Raw genomic sequence first — 19,843 nt, forward strand, 5'->3', positions numbered from 1 at the left:
CCCCCCCCCCCCCCCCCCCCGCCCCGGGGAGTGTGGCCGCCTTAGCCCCATCCTCAGATGAAGGGGGATAGTGGAGGGCAGGGCAGTGAGGCACTGGCTCAGGCCACTGTAAGTGCACCCAGCACAAGGCACTGCTGGGGACAGGAGAGGGAGGCAGTCTGTCCCTTCTATGCCTGGGCCCGCACCCCTCCAGGACTGCACATCTAATGCCAGGGCACTCAGAACTCCTCGCGGCAGACGACTTCAACCCCAAACAGGTCAGGTGCGGTCCCCTCAACACCCCAGGCTCGCAGAGCAGCTGACCATACCGTTGTCGCCTTTGGGCTCCCTGACGGCGGGGGTCGCAGCGCTGGCCAGGGTCCTGCCGCTTGGCCGGGCCCGCCCCGGGGTGGCGCTCTGGAGCACATGCGGCCGCAGCGGCCTGGGCCAGACACCTGGGGAGAGAGCAAGCCGGTGGCGCGCGCGCCCGGCCGCTGTCCCTGCGGGCCTGGGTCCGGGCGCGGTGGGTGCTGCATGGCCCGCAGGCCTGGGTGGAGGTCCCGCTGCCCCCGCCCCGGACCCCCCCTCCCCCGTCCGCACCCCCCGCCCCTGACCTCCGGCCTGGAGCCCCGCCGAGTCCCCCGGGAATCCCGCCCGCGCCCCCGGAGTCCCCACCCCAGGAACCCCCCGCCCTCGCTCTGTGTCCCCCGGAGCCTCCCGCCGCGTCTCCGGGCCCCGCGCACTCTCACCCGCGCCGAGCAGCCGAGACACGGACGCGGCGGCCGCCATAGCGCGGAGGGCGGACGGAGTAGGGACGAGCTCCTGGCGCGGCGCTCCTTCCGCCGCCGCCGGCGCCCCTTCCGCAGCGCCCCCTGCCGGTCCGGAGGTGTCTCTGCGCGCCCCGCCGCTCGGCCCCCGGGTCGCGCCCAGTGGGCCCGCGGGCCTCCCCCGGGTCCGCACATGCAGGCCAGCGAGGCCGAGGCCCGGGCCCGACTTCGGCCCGCCGCCGGCCCAGGCGCCACGGACACAGGAGGACGGAGCCGCAAGGCGGGGTCGGCGCGAGCGCGGGGTCTGGGGGAGTGTGTCCTCCGGCCGCGTCCCCTCAGCTCGCCCCCAGCACCCCGCACGAGCCGCTGTCCCCTTGGGGTCCCTCTTCACCTCCTGCCAGTCCAGCACAACCTGTCGCTCTCCCAAGGGGGATCCCATAAGCTTAGGCGCATCCGGAGTCTACATTTAGATTCCGGGTACGAGGCGCGGCGTGGGGGGAGGGGAGAGAGGGCATGACGTCCAGGGCCGGGGACACCCAGGCACACGGTAAAGCGGCGTGCAGGGCTGGAAGTGGGCCTTCGGCGGGTGAAGGCCAAGACCTGGGGCCCCCCTGCAAGTAGGGGAGCGGCGCCTTTAAGGCCCTGTCGCCCAGTCAGGTGACCAGGCCGTCGCCGGGCAACGGGACGCCGCGCCGGGGCCCGCGCTCTCCCCCTGCGGCCGAGAGGTCAGGCTCATGGCCGGAGCGAACCCTGGAGAGTGCGAGTGCGCGGAGGCTGCGGAGCCCCCGGCCCCGGAGCTCCCGACTCCGGAGCCTCCGGGCCCCGCCGCCCCGCAGAGAACCAGCGACTACTACCGCATAGACAGGGATCTGCCGGCCAGGTTCAACAACCCGGCGTGGTTCCGGGGCTACGGGTGAGGACGGAGTCAGGGGCCACCTGGCACGCGCCGGGGCTGGGCGCCCGCCCCTAGGCCGGCACGCACGAGTCCGCAGCCTGCCCTCGCGCCCGAGTCAGAGGGCTGGTCAGCCGTTACCACCAAATGAGCAGAAAGTGCTCGCAAGCAGGCGCGAGGGGCCTGCAGTCAGCGCAGGGGGGTCGGGGTGGCCGGGTAAGTCCTCTCTCTCTAGGCTGGGAGGAGCCTCCACCTGCACCCTGGGACGCTGGTAAGCCCCTGCCCTCCCTCGCCTAGTCTCCCCTGCAATCCTGTGCACTAGGGGCTGTTTTCCTGTCTCAGGACAGGCGCTGGGGTGTGGGAGGCATAAGGCAGAGATGATGTCTGAACCACAGTCACTCAGCTCAGCTCTGGGTCAGCATCAGAGATGGCAGGCCTGTTTTCTCCCAGAGGCTCAGGAGTGGAGGACCCCGCCTCCTCAGCAAGGGGCAGCAGGTGCCAAGACCTGCCAGGGCTGAGGGCTGCTTTTGCCAGCCCCCTTTAGGGCTTTGGCCTGCCTTGGGAAGGGGCAAGGGCAGAGGGGAGCAGCGGAGGCAGGGAGGCTGAGCCTGCCTCCCACGGGAGCCCACGTTCACCGCCGCCTGGGGCATTCCCAGCAGAGCTCCATCAACCACGTATTTTAAGGCTGTAGCTTGGGCAGAATTAGAATAAGTGAATGGAGAACAGAGTGTGTTTCTCATTGGCCAGGACCAAAGAGCCTGTCTCCGTGTCCAGGACCAGTAACCAGGCTTACGGGAGCAGGGCCCCCAGCGTGCACGAGATGCCGGTAAGTGGGAAGCACGTGTGTCCGGGGGGCATCTCGAGGGGGAGGCTCCCACCCCTGATTTCTCCAAAGGGGCAACACATCGTGGGGGGCGGTACGGAGGGGCCCAAAGTCCCAACATCACAAAGGGGCCCCTCAAATCCTTTTGAAATAGGGCAGGGTGGAAATGAATGACCAAGTGAATTTAGCAACTGCGGTGTTGTAAGGGTGAAAAAGGCGCATGAAGGCTAGCTCAAGGCGTCCCCAAAGACTGGCCCCTTGCACACAGACACCATCGCCTCTGGCACCTTAAGGCAGTAAATTTTGGGGCAAATGAGTGATCATCTGCTTTCTTTTTGTAATAATACCCGATTTTAATTAACTTGTGGCCTTAAGAGGCAGTACTGGCCAAAATCACAGGCTGCAACGGGACAAGGCATATTGGTGGATCTGGGGAGCCCCTTCCCCCTTTTAGAGATTGGCTTTGCAGTCTGGAGGTCTAGAACCGCCTTCTAAAACTCCCCTGAAGCCCCTCCTGCGCCCAGGTGAGGGGCCAGATGGACCAGCGTAAGCATCCCCAGGCCAGCAGGGCCACCTGTTTTGGGTGACAGTGTGGGTTTTTTCTCCAAAATAGTCATCCTTTTAAGAGATCTGGGTAAATTGCTTATTTACACGTTTTACATGGGGGATAGAGCTCTTGGGAGATTACTTGTCTAGAAAGTTTCCAGAGGGGCACCTGGATGGCTCCGTCCGTTAAGTGTCTGGCTTCGGCTCAGATCATCATCTCCCGATTCGTGAGTTTGAGCCCTGCTTTGGGCTCTGTGCCAACAGCTCTTGGGTTCTGTGTCTCCCTCTCTCTCTGGCCCTGCCGCTCTCACTCTCTCTTAAAAATAAATAAACACTGAAAAAAAAATTAAAAAACAAACGATACCGCGAGGAAACTGTTCTCTGCCATACTGTAACGGTCATTATACATTTGTCAAAACCCACTGGGCCGTAGAACACAAAAAGGGAACCCTGATGAACTGAACGCTGTGGTCTTAAGTTACCGTACCGTGTGGACATGGCGACATCGGCTCAGCTGTAAGGAATGTGGCCAGGGATGCTCAGGGGCGGCCGTCTGTGCCCTGGAAGGGGACGTGACATGTATGTGGAAACTCCGTGCACCACACTCAGTGTTTCTGTAGCCCACAGACCGTCCTAGGAAAAGCCAGTCTGTTAAAAACATGCACTGAAGCCATTTCTCCTTGTACCTCTTTCCTGCCAAGGAGACAGAGAAGCCAGTGGTCTTGATAGGAGGCTCACCCGTCCAGGGTGAGAGATGTGGCAGAGCTCGGGCCCGGGCGTCCCAGGGTCACCGGATGCTGCCATGCTGCTGGACTACCACCACCCTAGCCCTGCACACACGCCTGGGCTTGTCTGTGTGTGTGCCTTGCCGCACCCTCACCTCACTAGGGCAGCACCTCCCCGCACCCCTGCACTGGTGGGGTGTGGGCATCAGGAGTGTGTCACAGCCTACGGGGGATTCGCATACACACTCAGGGCTGAAACCCCTGGGTGCTGAGTTTGTCTCTTCTCTACAGAAGAAGAATCTGATGTTCAGAGAGGTCCAGATTCGTGTCAGGTGGCACGGTTGGTCCGAGCAGAACTGGGGTTGCTTGGGGCCAGGTGTGGCCGTGCTATGCCCAAGTGGCCCGTAAGCGGTCCTTCAGTCCGTGTGCAGCGAGTGGAGGCACTATATTAGTAACTGTTCCCAGACATCATGTATAAATTGGGATGGTCTGGGGGCTCCTGGGTGGCTCTCCTTGGTTAAGCGTCCGACTCTTGATTTCAGGCCATGATCTCCTGGTTCATGGGATGGAGCCTCATGTGGGGCTCTGTGCTGACAACATGGAGCCTGCTTGAGATTCTCTCCCTCTCTCTGCAGCCTCCTGAGCATGTACTCTCCCTCTTTCTCTCAAAATAAATCAATAACATTTTTTTAAAAAAGTAAACTGGAATGGCCTGGGCCATCCTGCCCACCCTGACTTCTCTGGTTCTTAGGAGTGGAGATGCCATTTTCTACAAATTCTTACTTTTCTCCCAGAAAGGCCTGATGACTGGCTGACATCCCATTAATTGTTGTGTCCTTTTTCACTTCCAGAAAGTATTTTATCCAAATTCAGATAAGTTTTCCAGACAACTTGCAGCTGGTGGAATGTTCCGGAACAATACTTTGAATGTCTGTGTGGAGAAGAGCGTTGTGACGGGTCCTGACAACTACATCACCTCCTATGACCGGTTCAACTTCCACCCCAGCTACAACGTCCACAAGCCCTCCATCTGTGACTGAGAGGTCGGGGGTCTCCCGATGGCAGCAGTGGCGGCCTGAAGTATTGCCCTCACTCTCCCATAATTTGCCCAGCTGTGAACGTGCAGACCTCACTGCTTTCCCTGAAAATGTTCTCTCTTTACATTAGAAAAACATGCAGACAGGGCAGTACCGTGCTACGTTTTATGTGCTGTTTTACTTCTGTGACGGGAAAGATGTTAATGGCTTGACTTTCCATTAAAAACGTTGCTGTATCCTGAATTTCTGACTCACCTGTAAGCAGGGAACAGGACCTGGGACCCAAGTCTTGGCCTGACACTAGGAAGGCTTGGGTAACCTCACCCCTGTCCCCTATCCCCATATCTTGATTGGAGCCGATTTGTACCCCAGACAGATCCCCGAGGGAGTTTCCTGTTCTAAAGCGCCCTGGCGGAAATGGGGAGGGCCCCTGCCTGGGCCGAGGGCAGGGGTCAAGGGGGAAGGGCAGGAACGCAGCCCCTGACGCGTGCTGGCGTGGAGTCCCCAGGAACGTACTCCTGGCCGGTGCCTTGCGTGGTTGGAAGGGGTGATGTGTCCCTGGGACTTCTCCTTGTGTTCATTTCCAGTGTGCAGTAAAACGTTGGAAAAAAAACAAAACAAAACCCCAGCAGGTAGAGAATAACACATTTTCCAGGTGCAGTAGTAATGATATTACGTGCACTTTGATTTCTCTGTAGTCCTCGATCGACTGATGTTTGCTAGGACGCAGACGGTCCTCAATGAGAAGAATTTTTCTGTGCCAGTGCGTATCGTTCACACACAGATCCCCCCTCCCCCACTTCCTGTATGGGAGCAGGACGTGCCCATCACAGGAAATCCAGAAGGCACCGGCTCAAGACAGAAGTCAAGGTCATGTTCCACGGGTGCTATCTCCTCTACGAAAACTGCGGTCCCATCAGAGTGGGGAGGAATGAAATGCCATGACTGGTTATTTCTTCATTAAAACCTCTTTGTTATTAATACAAAAAATAAAACATTTTGGCAACTTTCTTAATGTCCCATTTGGAATGGAAATGATTTCCAGAGAAAATCAATAATCTTAATAAAAAGATGCAAAGCTGAGTCTGAACCCAGGGTCTAGGCCTTATGTTTCTTAGTCCCCAAACCAGTGGGCTCTCCGGGGTCAGACTGAAAATTAGTTTTTACAACCTTCGCTAAAAATACCCAAATCCCGAGAATGCTGCTGTGTTTAGCATGTGTTGAAATAAGCACAAGAAAAAGAATGCCTTTTTAACCAAGTTTCTACACTCACCGGAAAGAATGAACTCCTCCCTCAGTAGCCATGAAAAGCAGGTTGGGGACTCCGGGGAAGGACAGAGTTACTGGACAAAATAACTCATCAGCGTGGCTGGTGAGTGCCACGCTCAGAGAGGCCGGCCCTATGGCTGGCTGGGGGTGCCACGCGAGCCAACATCACCAGACCAAATCTGCCAGCCGGCTTGGGCATCCTAACAGGTGCTGGGGGCTGTGACGCGTCAAAGCCGATAAAGTGCCCTCTCCGTGAGAGCCGCTAGTGAGGTAAAGCTAGACTCTACGTGCATTATAAATAGAATAAATGTCTGGGAAGATGAAAACCGGAAATAACTTTGCTAGAACCTATATGCCCATCTTCCCAAAAGCCCGGGAGCGTCTCCAGCTCAGGCTCCTGGCGCCCTCGCCCTGGCGCGCACCTGTCTGCTGGCTTGGGTTCTCGGAGGACCTTGACATCACCACCTGCGGTGAGTCCCAGGCCTGCCCCAGGCCGGAGCCCGCCTTGGGTGCGTCTGGGGAGGCGCGGCCGCTGGCAAGGGCCCCCGCAGCCCTGCCCTGACTCTGCACACAAGTCATACAGGAACCCCGATGCCTAGAAACGTCCCTTTTGGCACATTTTCCACCAGGAATCTTCATGTGTTGGGCGGAGAGAACAGTGTTTAGATGGCCAGTCTCACGGAAGGCTGCGGGGCCACGTGCGGGCCGGGTGGCTGAGTGGCGGTTAGGACCCCCCACCCCCCATCACTCCCTGGCTGCGATCCTGACTCCTCCCAAAGTCCTCACTCCGAGCCACAACACTTAGAGAAGAGGCGAGCACGGCATTTCCAGACCGTGACGTCAGGAAAGCCTGTCTTCACTCACGAGGAGGCTTGGCCGAGTCAGGCTGTTCCCTTCTGCCATGAGACAAAACACAGAGAAATGCAGAGAAACATGCAACACAGGCTTTTGCTGGGTCAGCACTCGGTTTGGCTGCTGGGTGGGGTGAAGGGCGGCAGCTTCCCACACTGAACACACATTTCCACATTTGTCAGTAACTCGTCTTTCAGGTACAGTCCATGAGAATACGTGGTTTCACACACACAGGAAATGGGTCCATGCTGGGGGGAAAATGTGTCCGGAGCACAGAAGAGCAGAACCCCCCCAAGATTCTGTGAACAACAAACTATTTCCCGATTCCTGGTCAGCCTCGCCTCGAGCAAACCTGGTTGTGGCTTGCAGAGTGGGTGCCAGGTCCCTTAAACAGTCCCTGAAATTAATTTTGAGGGCGGTGGGGGCGGTGATCGAGGTGGCAATACTTTTCATGATTTTAAATGAGCAGACAAGGTGCTAGAACTTAAAGTTCGGGCCTGATTTTCCGAAGCGAGTGTGTCTCAGCTCCGGACACTGGCTGAGATTTCAGATGCTGCAGCTCAAAGGGAAGGAGCGAGCCTTCTCCAGGAGATGTGGGTGGGGGGCCTCACAGCCTAATCCCCAGGTCCCCCTTCCAACTGTGCCCATTCTTTCCAGGAAGTACCCTGGAGTACTTGACACCACTTAAAAGCAAGCCTCTCTCCTTCTTCGTGTTAAATGAATGATCCTTTGACCCCCAGCACACAGACTTCTCCTTCCCTGGGAAGTGAGGCTTGATTTGAGCACACGCAGTCCCCGCGCACATGGTCCCCACACACACACAGGTGGGTGCACCTGAGGCACCCGTGCAGCAAGTCCCAGGACGCTGCTGTTTGCGGCTGTGGCGTCAGGTCCCACTCACTCACCCCACCACGGTCCCCTTCCCAGAGAGGGTGCCGGGGAACCTCTGGCCTGGGCCCCAGCATGCCCCAGAGCTGGCCTAGGGCGTGGGGTCCCTGGGAGGGCTTGTGCCTGGTGTGTGTGAAAACAAGACATGTGTGAGCAGCGGTACCCCAGGCAGAGTGGGGGTCAGCGTCGCAGAGGCCGCGGGGACCCGGGAGGCAGGAAGGAGGCATGTGTGAGGCGAGCCGGGCATGGGGGAGGCGGTGAGCCACAGAGGCAAGGGGTGCTCAGGGCTGAGGACACGGTGGGTCCTCGGGTCCCCACCCTGCCCCACAGAGGCTGCTCCAGGGAAGGCAAGCCGCTTCAGTGGGTTCATGAGCAGTGCTTCATTTATTTGCATTAAAAAAAAATCCAGTTCTTATATATAAAACAAGCTGATTTCTGTTTCCAAGTGTTAAAAGCACTTCTTAAAAATTAAATAAAATTTATGGGGCGCCTGGGTGGCTTAGTCGGTTAAGCGTCCGACTTTCGCTAAGGTCATGATCTCGCGGTTCGTGGGTTCGAGCCCAGCATCGGGCTCTGTGCTGACTGCCAGCTCAGAGCCTGGAGCCTGTTTCAGAGTCTGTGACTCCCTCCCTCTCTGACCCTCCCCTGCAAACGCTGTCTCTCTCTCTCTCTCTCCTAGAAATAAAAAACATTTAAAAAATTTTAAAAAAATTAAATAAAATTTAGAGCATGGATGGCACAAACTGTTTTTCCTGGGAGCACCGAAGTGACTTGAGAGCCGGCCAGGGAGCCGGCATGCGCACCCTGCAGGTGTGGGCGGGGACGGGGGGAGCGGGCTGAGTGCGCACTGGCGCTCCCCGGCCTGCGGGTGCGGAGGGGCCACCGCTAGAAACCTCACAGGCGCGTCTGAAGACGAGGTTCAGCTGCCACGGGAGCCTTGCTCCAGGCCTGTCACAGCTGAGTGCGACTCGGGCCCACAGACAAAAGTCTGCTGGGCAGACGCATGTCAACGTCGTGATGGCTGAGTGTCCACCCCTCCTGTCTCCCTCCCAAGGAGCGGAAGGCAAGGGAAAGCCACACAATTCCCTCCTTTGCAAGGTGCCCATGGCTTGTGGCTCAGCTCAACCCCCCACCCACACCCCCAGGCCCGGGCCCCGCCCACAGGCGCGCAGCAAACCACCCATCTTGCCTTGCAAGGCAGGCCCTTGGGAAGCACCTGCTGAGTCCTGGGAGCGCACCCAGATGAGGCCCGTCCCCGGAGGGCCCTGGGCTCTCGAGGCGTCTGGGTACCAGAGCAAGGACAGCGGCCCTGGCCCTGTGTATTCCCTCGTGCCGATCGAGAGGAGGACATTCATAACGCACAGGCGTGTTACCTTCCGGAACTGTGACTCACAAGGAGGAACAGGGGCTCTTGTACAAAAAGAGCTTTATTATTGGGCTGTCAGAACCACACAGGAATTGAACGGGGCTGGACGTTAAACAACAGTCTCGGGCGCGGCCTCCGTGCCATGTCCACATGCAACAGGGGACGGCCAGTCCTGCTCGCTGGCCTTTGTGCTTTGAAATGTTCTCCCGTGGAGGCTGCGACTGCAGCGTTCAGAGGACTCGCCCTGGCTTCGCGGGACCGGGGCCCTTCGTGTCACAAGTGGTGTCCGGGAGCTTCCTGACAGAGGCCCCTGGGGCCGTTTCCGTGATGCTCGGGTGGGCGTCCGCTGCTGCTTTCCCAGGCACAGCCAGACCCTCCCAGCAGCCAGACTGCCCGTCAGGGTCACCTGAGCCCTGGCTGTGACGGCGAAGCCGAGCGTCCACTACTCTAAGACTTGCACGCAGACCAGAGAGAGCTGCAGTTAGGAATGCCCTATGAAATAGAACAGCAGTATTTTCCAAAAATATTTTTTACAGTGCTTTAAATAATTTACAAAAAAGATACAAAAATCCTATCTTCCAGGACACGTCTGGCAAATAACACCATCGCACCCATCGGTGTTCGTACGTGCAGGGCTGTGCTAAGGGGCTTCCGGTGTCTGTTCCAGGCTTGCGAACAGCGTGCGCACACGCTCCCCACCGAGGACAGAGCCAGCAAGTGTCCTCAGGGCTGGAGGACTTTGCCCTTGGCCACCGGGCCGCCGCCCTCCTCCACGGACGTGTCGCTGAGCTCGCTCGAGTCACTGCCCGTGGCGTCCTGGGCCTCGTCACCTCCACCGAGGGCCCTGCGCCTATACCTCAGGTCCAAAATGTCATCCCCCGAGCCCGAGTTCCTCCTAGTGTGCAGGGTGCACGCTGCCGGTGACTTCCGGCTGGGCCAGCGTCCGCCTTCCTTTTTGGGGAGCAGGTACGAGCTTCCAAACACGGGACTGTGGCCAGCTGGCGTCTCTCTGAAGGCCGAGAAGGACGGGCCCTGCAGCGGCAGACCCAGGGGTGGACTGAAGACGCCGGCCTGCTTGCCCCCCCAGGACACGCTCTTTCCAAAGTGGAATAACTGGGTGGACAGCAGAGAGGAGAAGCCCGCGAAGGGCAGGCCTTTCTTGGGGTCCTGGCCCTCGGGGCCCTGGTCTCTTGGGCCCCCGAAGCCCCCTCTCCACACGGCCTCTCTGCCTTCTGGGCTCAGCGCCCACGCACTCTGCAGCCGACTCTGGTGGGTGAAGTCGGCCCAAGGGAGGGCGAAGCCGGGCTGGGGGTCCCCTAGCCCATCGGTCCCCGGCTTCCGAGTCCGTGGGCTCCGGCCCCGTGTGGTCACGGCAAAGGCCGCACCGGGGCCTTCTGTCCGGATGCCAGCTTCGACACGAGTGGGCAGCGGGCCAGGATCATGGTCTGTGGCACCCTCGGCCCCTCGCGGGCTCTGCTCTCTGTGAGTGCAAACAAGTCTCCGATTGGCCGCAGACCCTCTGGCAGACAGGGCCCCGGCAGTGCTGGCGCGCCTGGCCAGGGCCGCTGCGGGGCAGGCCTGCTCCGCGTGGGGGCCGCTCCTCCTGCCCGGGAGGGAGGCCCTCCCTGCGGCCCCAGGGCCCCTGGCCGGCTGCGGGCCACCCCTGCCCCGCTGGCTCCGTGCGCACACATCGGGCTGAAGGGCCAGGGCAGGTGCAGGCACCTTCCGGCATGGCAGCTCAGGCCTGGGCATGCTCCGTGCCCCCGGGGCGGCGGGGGCCCCTCCTGGGGCTTCTGAACCACTCCCAGACTCCTTGGCCTTTTCGGCCAAAAACTTTCTAATCTCCAGCTCGATGCTGTCATCACTGTCCACGGAACTGCTGTCATCAGGCGGGGGCCCCGGGCTGCGGCCTGCTGCACCTTGAAGTTCACAGGCTGCTGTTTCTCCGCAGAACGAATTCCCCTCAGAGGCTTTTCTCCTTAGCTGGAAGATCGGGGTCGCCTCCAGGGCCCCCGTGCCATCTGCCTGCGTCCTCTCCGCTTCTCTGCAGAAGACGCTCAAAGGCTTTGTTCCCAGCTTCCCCCTGCTGTCTGTTTTGGACTTGGAGAAGCAACTCTTCAACAGATGAGGGCTTCTGTCTTTCCAGTCTTTCTGGAAGCCACCCAGTTTATCCAAGAACTGGGTCTCGGTGGTGCTGAACCTGACCTTCCTCTTGCACGTGACCCTGGGGTCCTTCCACCTCCTCTTGAGCCTGCGCCTGGACCGCAGCAGGTCCTTGATGGCCGTGTCCAGGTCCTCGTCACTGTCCAGCGAGCTGCTCTTGTCCTCTGAGCTCCCCTTCCCACCGGTGCTCCTCTCCGTGGCCTCCTTCCTGTGGCCGGGCCACATGCCGCTCCTCATGTCTGGGCCACCGTGCTGGTCGCCCAGCTCAAGCGGCCTGCAGGAGAGGGGCTGGCCCCTGGTCTCGCCCTCCATCCTTGGGGCCTGGCTGGGCTGCGTGGTCCCGGCGCCGTGGTCTGCAGCCTGGCCACCCTCCTGCGCCACCTCTCTTGTTCTCTTGGGCGTGGACGGCCGCACAGCGTTGCTGCCTCCTCTGCGTTTCCTTCTGCAGCTCAGCGACAGGCCCAGCGTTTTGGACACTGGGACCCCGGGGCCCAGCGATGGCGGTGGGCTCCGTGCAGACTGCGGGTGGCTCTCCGCTGTGGCCAGCCAACCCCCCGACTGAGCCTTCAGAGCCAGGAACGTCCGGATCTCCTGCTCGATGCTGTCGTTGCTGTCCACGGAGCTGCTGTCCCCGTCGGAGCGGGCGGGCAGGGCCAGGGGGCAGGGGAGCGGGCTGGCAGGCGGCGGGCTCCCTCTGCCCCCGACGGGCGCTGGCAAGATCGTCTTGGAAATGTCCAGGATCGCTTCCGCGCACATCAGCTCGGCGGATGTTTCTGCCCGGCATGGTGGCCGTTCCACATGCTCATCTTCCGCGCCCCTGGGTTCCCTAGGTGGCTTGGAGGGGAGGTCGGGGTCAGGGCCACCTGGGTCGAGGTCCGTGGCCTTCGGGGCCATCAGCTTCTTCCTGCTTGGTGTTCTCCGGGGGGTTTCGGGCAAGGCACCTTTAGTGGAGTGGCTCGTGCTGCGGGTGGGAGGCTCGGACCCCTTCCCCTCCGCGGGGGGAGTTCTCTGTGGTGGGTCTCCGCTCGCCTCCTTCCTCTTCTCCAGCTGGTACAGCTGGATGGCCTCCTCGATGCCGTCGTCACTGCTGGAGCCAGACGCCTCGGGCACCAGGGCTGCGTTCTTGGCTTGCTTCGCCCTCCTCCCGGGGCCGGCGTTCCTCCTGACGGCACCCTTACTCTGGGCTGCTTCTGCAGGCTGGCTGGCGGAGGCAGCGGCGGCGGCTGGCTTCACGCCATCCGGGCGCTCTGGCTCCGCAGCAGCCTTAGACCGGAGGCCTCGGGGCCGCGTGCTTACCTTCGACAGCCTGGGGGGTTTCCGGAAGACAAAATCTCTGCAGGCTCCGGTCACATCCTGTCGATGATGCGCCTTGACCGTTGGCTCTTTGCCAGATCTAAAGGCCGACCTGGCAGAATTATCGCCGGGGTCTGGCTTTCCGTCCATGGAAACATCACCCCTTGGGGTCTCGTGCTGTCTCTTCTCGTTCAGAAACTGCTCTATCTCAGCCTGGATGCTCTGCTCGAAGGAGTCGTCACTGCTGACGCTCACCGGGGAGGCAGAGCCCTGGTCCTGGCCAGCTCGCACGCGGCCGCCAGGGGCGCCTCCTGAGCTGGGTGCAGGCTTCGGGGGACACACGGCAGTCGGGGCGCTGCTCCGAGGAACCTCCGGTCTGCACCGCCGGCCCCCGTCCGTGGCCCCAGGCGGCTGGGCGGCCCCGCTCTTGGCCTTGAGGTACTCCTGGATTGCCTCTTCGATGTCCCGGTCCACGGAATCGTCACTGTCCGAATCCAGCACCAGGGGCCCAAAGTCTGCAGCATCCTCCTCCTGGGAGGGGACAAAATCGGCGGCAAGCCCACAGGCGGCAAACGCGGGGTTGGCGGCCAGCCTGGCGTCCCGGCCTTTCTCTGCCCTCTGGCTTCTCTGCAGGGCAAGCTCATCGCTCATGCCCAGAGCAGCCTCGTCGCCCTGCAGCGCGCCGATGACCATCTGCACCCGGGCCCTCACTGAAGCCCGTGAGACGCCCTCGTGCGGCTCTGAGAAGCACCCGGGAAACCTAAAGCCCGGCGTGCCAAAGGCCTCCCATTTTGCCTGGAGAGCAACCACAGGAGGGGTGTTCATGAGAAACATTCTAGCAGACGGGGAGGGACGTGCTTTATTTCTCTGCCCGTTTCACATCCTGGGAGGAAAGAGGGGGTACCGGCACTGTGTCGGCGCACGCTGCCACGGAGAAACAGCATGCCAGGCCGGAGTCCAGGGAGCCGGGGACGCCGGGCAGGTCTCTCATCCTGTCCTCTGTCTGCGCAGCTGCAGTGCGGGGGCAGGTGAGGACCGGCTCCCGAGCCATGGGCACCGGGCTCACACAGAGGCAGCGCACGTGTCTCTCCCCGTCCCTGTTCCTACCTCGGCCTGCCGTCTTCTCGCGAGGGAAGCGAGCTTTCATTTACCGCAAGAGGGCTGTCAACAGGTGCCACCAGGATCACGCCACAGGTTAAAAAGAATGACTGTGGATCCAAGCTTAATGCAACTTCGCAGACAGTTTCCTCCGTGATGGGAGAAACAAGCTCCTGAAATAAAAAGTTACGGGCCATGAGCAATTAAAAAACGAATTCCCCAGACAGTCTTTAAAGAGTCATTTATCCTAAGGCCTTTTTGTTTCAAAACTGCCAGGCAGTCTTATAGGCTAGTGTCATCACTTTTTGCTAATCAGCAGAGCTGTCCCACACTGTCCACGCGCGCTCTCTCATCCCGCGTGGCTACTCCGGGTCCCGCATCTCGGACAGAAAGTGGCTGCATCGGCGGAACTGCTGGGCTGGTCCTGGGAACAGTTCGAAAGGCCTGTTTGCAAACAGCCCTTCCGCTAAAGGTCAGGGACCACCAATGCAGAGGGGGACACGATGGACACTGTAAGGAGTCGCTTGGAAAATACAAAACACGTCCCATACCTGGTAATTCCAAACCTGTTTTTCTGATCTCTGATTTCTGATCCCCCCACCCCCACCCCCATTGGAATGGAAAACAGCCATGATGCAAGACAGCCTTGTAGTACTGACTGGAGCAGGGAAACGGAGTTCCACCCCAGGACAGTGCCAGGCATGGCCGTCACCGCCCTTGACCCCCAGTGGACACTGGCCTGTGCATCTGCTTTGCTTTCAACACGGACCCTTCTCTACCAGGAGCCTCCGTCCTGATGAGCACCTCTCTTCTATTTACACACCACAGTCCTTTCCAAGAAAAGCGTGGCCAGCAGCAACCTGGGCACAGACTTGCCCAAACACGTGCAACCAGCAATTAACCAGAGGGCCCGAGAGGTCTGGAAGGAGGCCGTCCGCTATCACGGGTTCGTGCCCCCAAAGTGAAACTATAACGTAAAGGCATTTATTGTAATCATTTGACATTCCCAAGGCCAGGTTCAGTGGGATGACACCCACTGTTTCAAAGCATTTCAAGAATTAGGTCTTTCTCCCCCTTTCCCCATTCTGTTCCCTTACCCACTTTTAAAATAGACTTTTGACTGCCACAGGGTAAAGAAAATCAGAAACATCTAATTCAGAGGCTGAAACTTCAACTAGTAAAGATTTTATTTATTTATTTATTTATTTATTTATTTTAAGAAAGAAAGAGCATTAATTTAAATTGAATTTTGGAAAAACTTAACCCTGAGACCAAAGACAGTTAATCACAGCGAATTCACAACTATCCTGGGCCTCAGATCTGCTACTGGAGGAAGTAGAACTATCCACCAGTTCTCAGGCCCTGGCAGCCCACTGCAGCCCCAAATCTCTCCCGTAACACCCGCACGGAAGGCTCCAGGGGTCACAGGGCAGTGGGGATCACAGGGGTGGGGAGACCGCCTGTGCCCACCTTGCAGTGGGGATTATTTGAGCTGCCTCAGCAAAATGGCAGAGATCATGAGGTGTTCGCATCAGCCTTGGACTGTGAAGAGTCTATATCGAGACCGTTACCTCCGTAAGCAGCAATACAATTTTTAGATGCGGGTGCAGCAATGAACCCAAAGGCACTGGGCTGCAGTGATTTCTACACCAGGTTGCAAAGTTGGGGGAAGGACAGACACTGCTCTCTGCTAACTGTGTTCACCGCGTTCCCGTGGCTGCAGGGCTGCTGAGAGCTTAGACTCCCAGTGAGGAGGATTCTGAACTGTCAAGTCACCTAGTGCAAGAATGAGGTAAAAAATTCACAGGGAATCTCCAGCGACAGCTTGTGGCTTTAAAATAATCAACTACATAAGATGAATCATTCTAAAAACTCCCTAAAACTATACTTGGAGAGAACTGTGAGCTGAAGCGAGGGGCTCAGGCTTTGTCAAATAGCCACCCTGTCCACCGAGAACCCCAAACCAGGCCTGGCGGGGGGCCCGTGGGGACACCCAGCCCTGCACCCCAAAGCCACGCAGTGCCAGAGCTGAAAGAGGGGTGGGGGGACACAGGCATCTCAGACGGGTGGGGAGGTGGGGTGGGGGATGTGTGGTGGGACAGACCTGGCTTATCACCTGAACAGTCCGGCTCCTTGCACCAAGTGCCCCCAACCACATTCTCGGCTCACCAAATGTGGTTCAGCTCCCGTCCTTCCCCCTCAGGTGGCAGCTTCCCCCCTGGGGTAGGGAGTTGAGGGTCAGGGTACCAGGCCCAGAAGGAGAGCCTGGGGGGACCCCAGGTGGGCGTCGGCCTGCCAGGAGAGAAGGCTCCACAGGGTCGCCACGACCTCTTCCCCCGCGAGGCTGCCGGGCCACCGCCTGTGTCTGGGGGCGCAGCGGCTGAGACCCTCCCGGGGGGACCCCGGCCCTCTCACCCCCAGCCCTGGGAAGCTCTCGGCCAGGCGAGCGCGGGCACCTCCCGCGGGGCGGGGCCGGCCACCGCCCAGGTCGGCGCCGGGGATGCGCAGGGGGCCCGAGGCCCCGCCGAGGCCCCGCGACCCTCCCGGAAGCCGCAGCCGCAGCCGGGCGCGGGGCGCGGGGCGGGGCCGCCTTTCCGCCCGAGGGCCGGGCCGGCGGCCGTGCTCTGGGCGGGGAGCCCGGCCCGGCCGGAAGCGCCCGCCGCGGGGCCTCACCTGCGCGCACCTGGGCCCGCCCGCCGCGCGCCGCCGGCTCCGAGGGCCGCCGGGACGCCTCGGGGGCGCGCTCCCCGCCCGGGCCAGGCGGCAGCCCGGCGCCCGCCCGCCCCCCCCAACCCCGCCCCGGCCTGGCCGCGCTCGCCCCGCCTCGGCCCCGCCGCCCCCGGCCCGCCGCCCGCGCGCGCGCGCGCCCCGGGGAGCGAGGGAGGGGAGGGGACGCGAGGGCAGGGCGGGGGAGGCGGCGGGCCCGCGCGGGGCCGGGGGGCGGGGGGCGGGCGCGCCGGGGGCGGGGCGGGCGGCGGCAGCGCCCCCTCCCCGGACCTACCGGCGGCCGCGCTCCGGAAGCCGTGCCCGGTGGCTGGGCATCATGGGAATGGCACGGCCGAGTTCCGGGGGAGGCGCGCGGCCCGCCGGACCCCCGCCCGCTAGCGCGCGCCCACCTGCTGGCCGGCTGCGGGGCGCCCCCGCCCGCGCCCCCGCCCGGCGTCCGGCCGCGCCGCCAGCGCCCCGCCCCGCGCGCCCGGGCTCGCTCCGGCCCCGGGGCGCCCCCCGCGCCGGGGAATTCGGGGTGGCTGACGTGTGACCCCCGCCCGCCCCGCCGGAGGCGGGGCCGGCGCTGGGGGCCGCCCTGTCCCCCGGGGTGCCGGCGCGGGGGGCGCGCGCTCCGTCAACGCTGGAAGGTTGGCGGCCGGAGGGGCGGGCCGGAGGCCGGCGCTCGCGGGCTTCTCCGTCCTGACGTCGGTGCCGTGGGGACCGGCCGCAGCGTCGCCAGAAGCTCCTCCGTGAGTGTCCGCCGTGTGCCTGGCACCCAGCCCGCGGCGCCGTCCTCCTCCTCTTCCCGCGCCCGAGCGCGCCCCGAGCCCGCGGCGGACCTGACCTCCGGCCGCCGAGCCCCGGGGCCCCCAGCCCGCCTGCTTCCTCTCCAGGAAAAGCCGCCCCGGCCGCCAGCTGCCTGTGCCTGTAGTTTGGGCCGTGGCTGCGCCGTCCGCGCTTGCTCCTTCACCCCAACTAACAGGTCAGGGACCCCAGGAGGCTGAGCATAGGCACGTACCCCGCTAGGGAGAAGAGGCAGGTAGGAGCCCGCCAGGCACGCGTGGCTCGGCCCCTCAGAAGCCCGTCTGGGCGCCCGGCAGTGTCGGCCCTGGGCCCGGCCTCCGGGCTGGGGTTCTGGGGGTCGGGGCGGGGGCGGGGGGGCAGAGTGGACACCCGCAGCCCCGATCCGGCGGGAGCGCGCGCGCACACACACACACACACACGCGCGCACACACACGCGGTAAGCGGTGTCCCGCAGGTAAGTCAGGTTCTGCGTTGCTTCTCCTCCCGGGCGGCGGGATCTCTGCGGTTTGGGTTTGTGTGCGTCCTTCCTCCAGGCCTGTGGTGTTGCCGGTGCCGCTGGGCGGCCGGGGGGCGGGGATGGAGCCGGGAAAGAAGACACAATTACCGTTTGTGTGTGCATCCCACTGGCCTTCTTGCCTCTGGGGGGCGCACCGGGGCTCCTTTTCTGTCCAGTAAGTTCCCCGGGGGTTGACAGGGTGGAAACCAGAGGCTTTTTCTGACAGGGAAGAAGAAGGGGGGCCATTTCTAGTCTTTCCAGTCTGGGGAACTTGGGGGCCAAGTGTCAAGAAACCCGTTAAAACATTGTTTAATGCTTCAGTGAGTTGTTTTCGTAAACAGTTTTTTCACTGTAACAGTAATACTCATTTGGTAGGAAGAGTGTTGGGAAAATGTATCTAATTAATAAGCTAACCACACAGAGGTTTGGAATATGACTACTTTGGAATGTTTCTTCATGGTTTTTATTTATTTATTTTTGAGAGGGAGAGAGGCAGATGGAGAGAGAGACGGAGAATCCCAAGCAGGCTCTGCACTGTCAGCACAGAGCCCGATGCGGGGCTTGAACCCACAAACTGGGAGATCGTGACCTGAGCCGAAATCAAGGGTCTGATGCTTACCCGACTGAGCCACCCAGGCTCCCCTCTTCATGGCTTTTAAATAAGTGCCGTGATGAACATCTTTGGTGATAGGGTGGCTCCCCACCCCTTATCCGTGGGGAGTCTGTTCTAAGACCCAGGGGTAGCCTGAAATCAGGGTTGGTACTGATCCCTGCACAGACTGTGTTTTCTCCTCTACGAACATACCCGTGACCAGTTTAACGTACAAGCTGGCACAGAAAGAGAGTAACAACAATAACTAATAATAAAATAGAATGACGGAAGCAATATACTGTAATAAAGTCACGGGGCCTCTCTGTCAAAACCTCTTCCTGCCCTGTGCCTGCCCTTCTTGTGATGTTATCAGAGGATTAGACGAAGGAGGTGAGTGGCACCGGCATGCGGCGCAGCAGGGGGCTGCTGGTGACCTGCGGATCCGTCAGAAGGAGGGTCATCTGCTTCTGGATCCTGGGGGTAAGTCTGGACCACGGGGTGACTGAGCTGGGGGGCTGCTGTGTGTCCTAGGAAGTGGCCTGAGTATTCCCTCTGGGTGGTTTCCCAGGACAGACACTGCCGGGCTGGGACATAGACTACCTCAAGATGCCCTCTCGAGGCAACGACTGGTGCCATGTCCCCCACCAGGGGTGGGTGGCCCTCCGTCTGCTGCTGGCTGCTGGCCACTCTGCACATGCCATTTCCTCTCGGGCAGTCTTGGGGAACAGGCCTTTTGTGGGTTTAATTTTAATTTCTTTGCTGACAATGTTGAACATCTTTTGATGTTGTTATTGGCCATTTAGAACGTTGCCTGTGCGTGTTCTTGTGCATTTTTGTTTTCCTCTTGAGCTGTGTGTCTCTTATTCTTATTCCTATTCTGTCTCTTATTCTTGAGCTCTTTTACGGTAAAGGTTTTAGCCCATGTGTCCCCTGCGCTAGCGTGCATCACATCGAGTTTTCAATTTGTCTTTTTACCTTTGAAATTCACATTTTGGCTGTGATGCACAGATTTTAAATGTGTGTGCAGCCAAATCTACCACTTCCTGACACGGGTTCTGGCTTTGGGATGAGCCTAGGGGAGCTCTTACCACGCTAAGATTTCATAAGTGTTCACCAATTTAATAGCTACATTTCACAATAAGAGAATTATTTATGACGAGGGGGGCATGACTCAAGGCTTTCTGTGGAAATCAGAGGCTGAAGTGTATGGTGGGGAAGAAGAGGCCTTTTGAGAGGGCGAATACTCTCTGCACTTCTCTCCAAAGGCACCAGCTTCAGAAACATATGGACCTGCACACCCCCCACACAGAGGCGCGCACACGTACACACGCACACACATGCATGCACACACGTGCATACGTGCATGCACATGCATGCTCACACACATACACACATGTGCATGCACACAGTGCTTGCACACACACACACGTTCTTAACTTTGGGAAGCTTAACCTCTTCCACAGTCAGGTCTCCATGGGAGGCGGAGAAGAGAGATGCCTGTTTGTCAGAGCTCCCTGGCCGTGTCGGGGACTCGAGTCACCCCC

At 60.4% G+C, this 19,843-nt stretch overlaps 3 protein-coding genes and 1 long non-coding RNA gene across 4 annotated transcripts in view; 1 reads left to right on the forward strand and 3 right to left on the reverse strand.

Annotated features, from left to right (window-relative positions):
* The window catches only part of MRPS2 (mitochondrial ribosomal protein S2), a 4,272-nt gene extending 2,922 nt beyond the window's left edge, over positions 1-1,350 (reverse strand). The window contains exons 1-2 of the mRNA XM_039255168.1: positions 729-1,350; positions 281-434 (exon numbers count right to left, since the gene is read on the reverse strand). Of these exons, the coding sequence (XP_039111099.1) occupies positions 281-434; positions 729-1,185 (611 nt within the window). The 5' untranslated portion in view covers positions 1,186-1,350. The remainder of the gene's footprint in view (positions 1-280; positions 435-728) is intronic.
* Positions 1,351-1,438: 88 nt separating this feature from the next.
* CUNH9orf116 (chromosome unknown C9orf116 homolog) lies at positions 1,439-5,012 on the forward strand. The gene is made up of 3 exons (XM_039255187.1): positions 1,439-1,659; positions 2,386-2,464; positions 4,584-5,012. The coding sequence occupies exons 1-3, from the start codon at positions 1,481-1,483 to the stop codon at positions 4,770-4,772; spliced, it is 447 nt and encodes a 148-aa protein (XP_039111118.1). The 5' UTR covers positions 1,439-1,480; the 3' UTR covers positions 4,773-5,012.
* Positions 5,013-9,189: 4,177 nt separating this feature from the next.
* On the reverse strand, positions 9,190-13,790 carry PPP1R26 (protein phosphatase 1 regulatory subunit 26). Its single transcript, XM_039255186.1, has 2 exons — positions 13,708-13,790; positions 9,190-13,611 (listed from the first exon to the last, which is right to left on the reverse strand). Exon 2 carries the CDS (start codon positions 13,432-13,434, stop codon positions 9,868-9,870), a length of 3,567 nt encoding a protein of 1,188 aa, XP_039111117.1. The 5' UTR covers positions 13,435-13,611; positions 13,708-13,790; the 3' UTR covers positions 9,190-9,867.
* A 2-nt stretch (positions 13,791-13,792) lies between these two features.
* LOC120247325 lies at positions 13,793-16,290 on the reverse strand. The gene is made up of 3 exons (XR_005532264.1): positions 15,803-16,290; positions 15,169-15,474; positions 13,793-13,871 (listed from the first exon to the last, which is right to left on the reverse strand). It is a non-coding gene; the product is annotated as an uncharacterized LOC120247325 (long non-coding RNA).
* Between the last annotated feature and the right edge of the window lie 3,553 nt (positions 16,291-19,843).

The sequence above is a fragment of the Hyaena hyaena genome, unplaced genomic scaffold (assembly GCF_003009895.1).
Source record: "Hyaena hyaena isolate Hyena2069 unplaced genomic scaffold, ASM300989v1 scaffold_511, whole genome shotgun sequence".
Classification (NCBI taxonomy): domain Eukaryota; kingdom Metazoa; phylum Chordata; class Mammalia; order Carnivora; family Hyaenidae; genus Hyaena; species Hyaena hyaena.

Excerpts from the sequence above, each read along its gene's own strand:
- CUNH9orf116 (XM_039255187.1), top strand. The coding sequence starts at position 1,481 with ATGGCCGGAGCGAACCCTGGAGAGTGCGAGTGCGCGGAGGCTGCGGAG. Across the intron at positions 1,660-2,385 it reads GCGTGGTTCCGGGGCTACGG|GACCAAAGAGCCTGTCTCCG; the intron begins GTGAGGACGGAG and ends CTCATTGGCCAG. Across the intron at positions 2,465-4,583 it reads CCAGCGTGCACGAGATGCCG|AAAGTATTTTATCCAAATTC; the intron begins GTAAGTGGGAAG and ends TTTCACTTCCAG.
- PPP1R26 (XM_039255186.1), bottom strand. The coding sequence starts at position 13,434 with ATGTTTCTCATGAACACCCCTCCTGTGGTTGCTCTCCAGGCAAAATGG.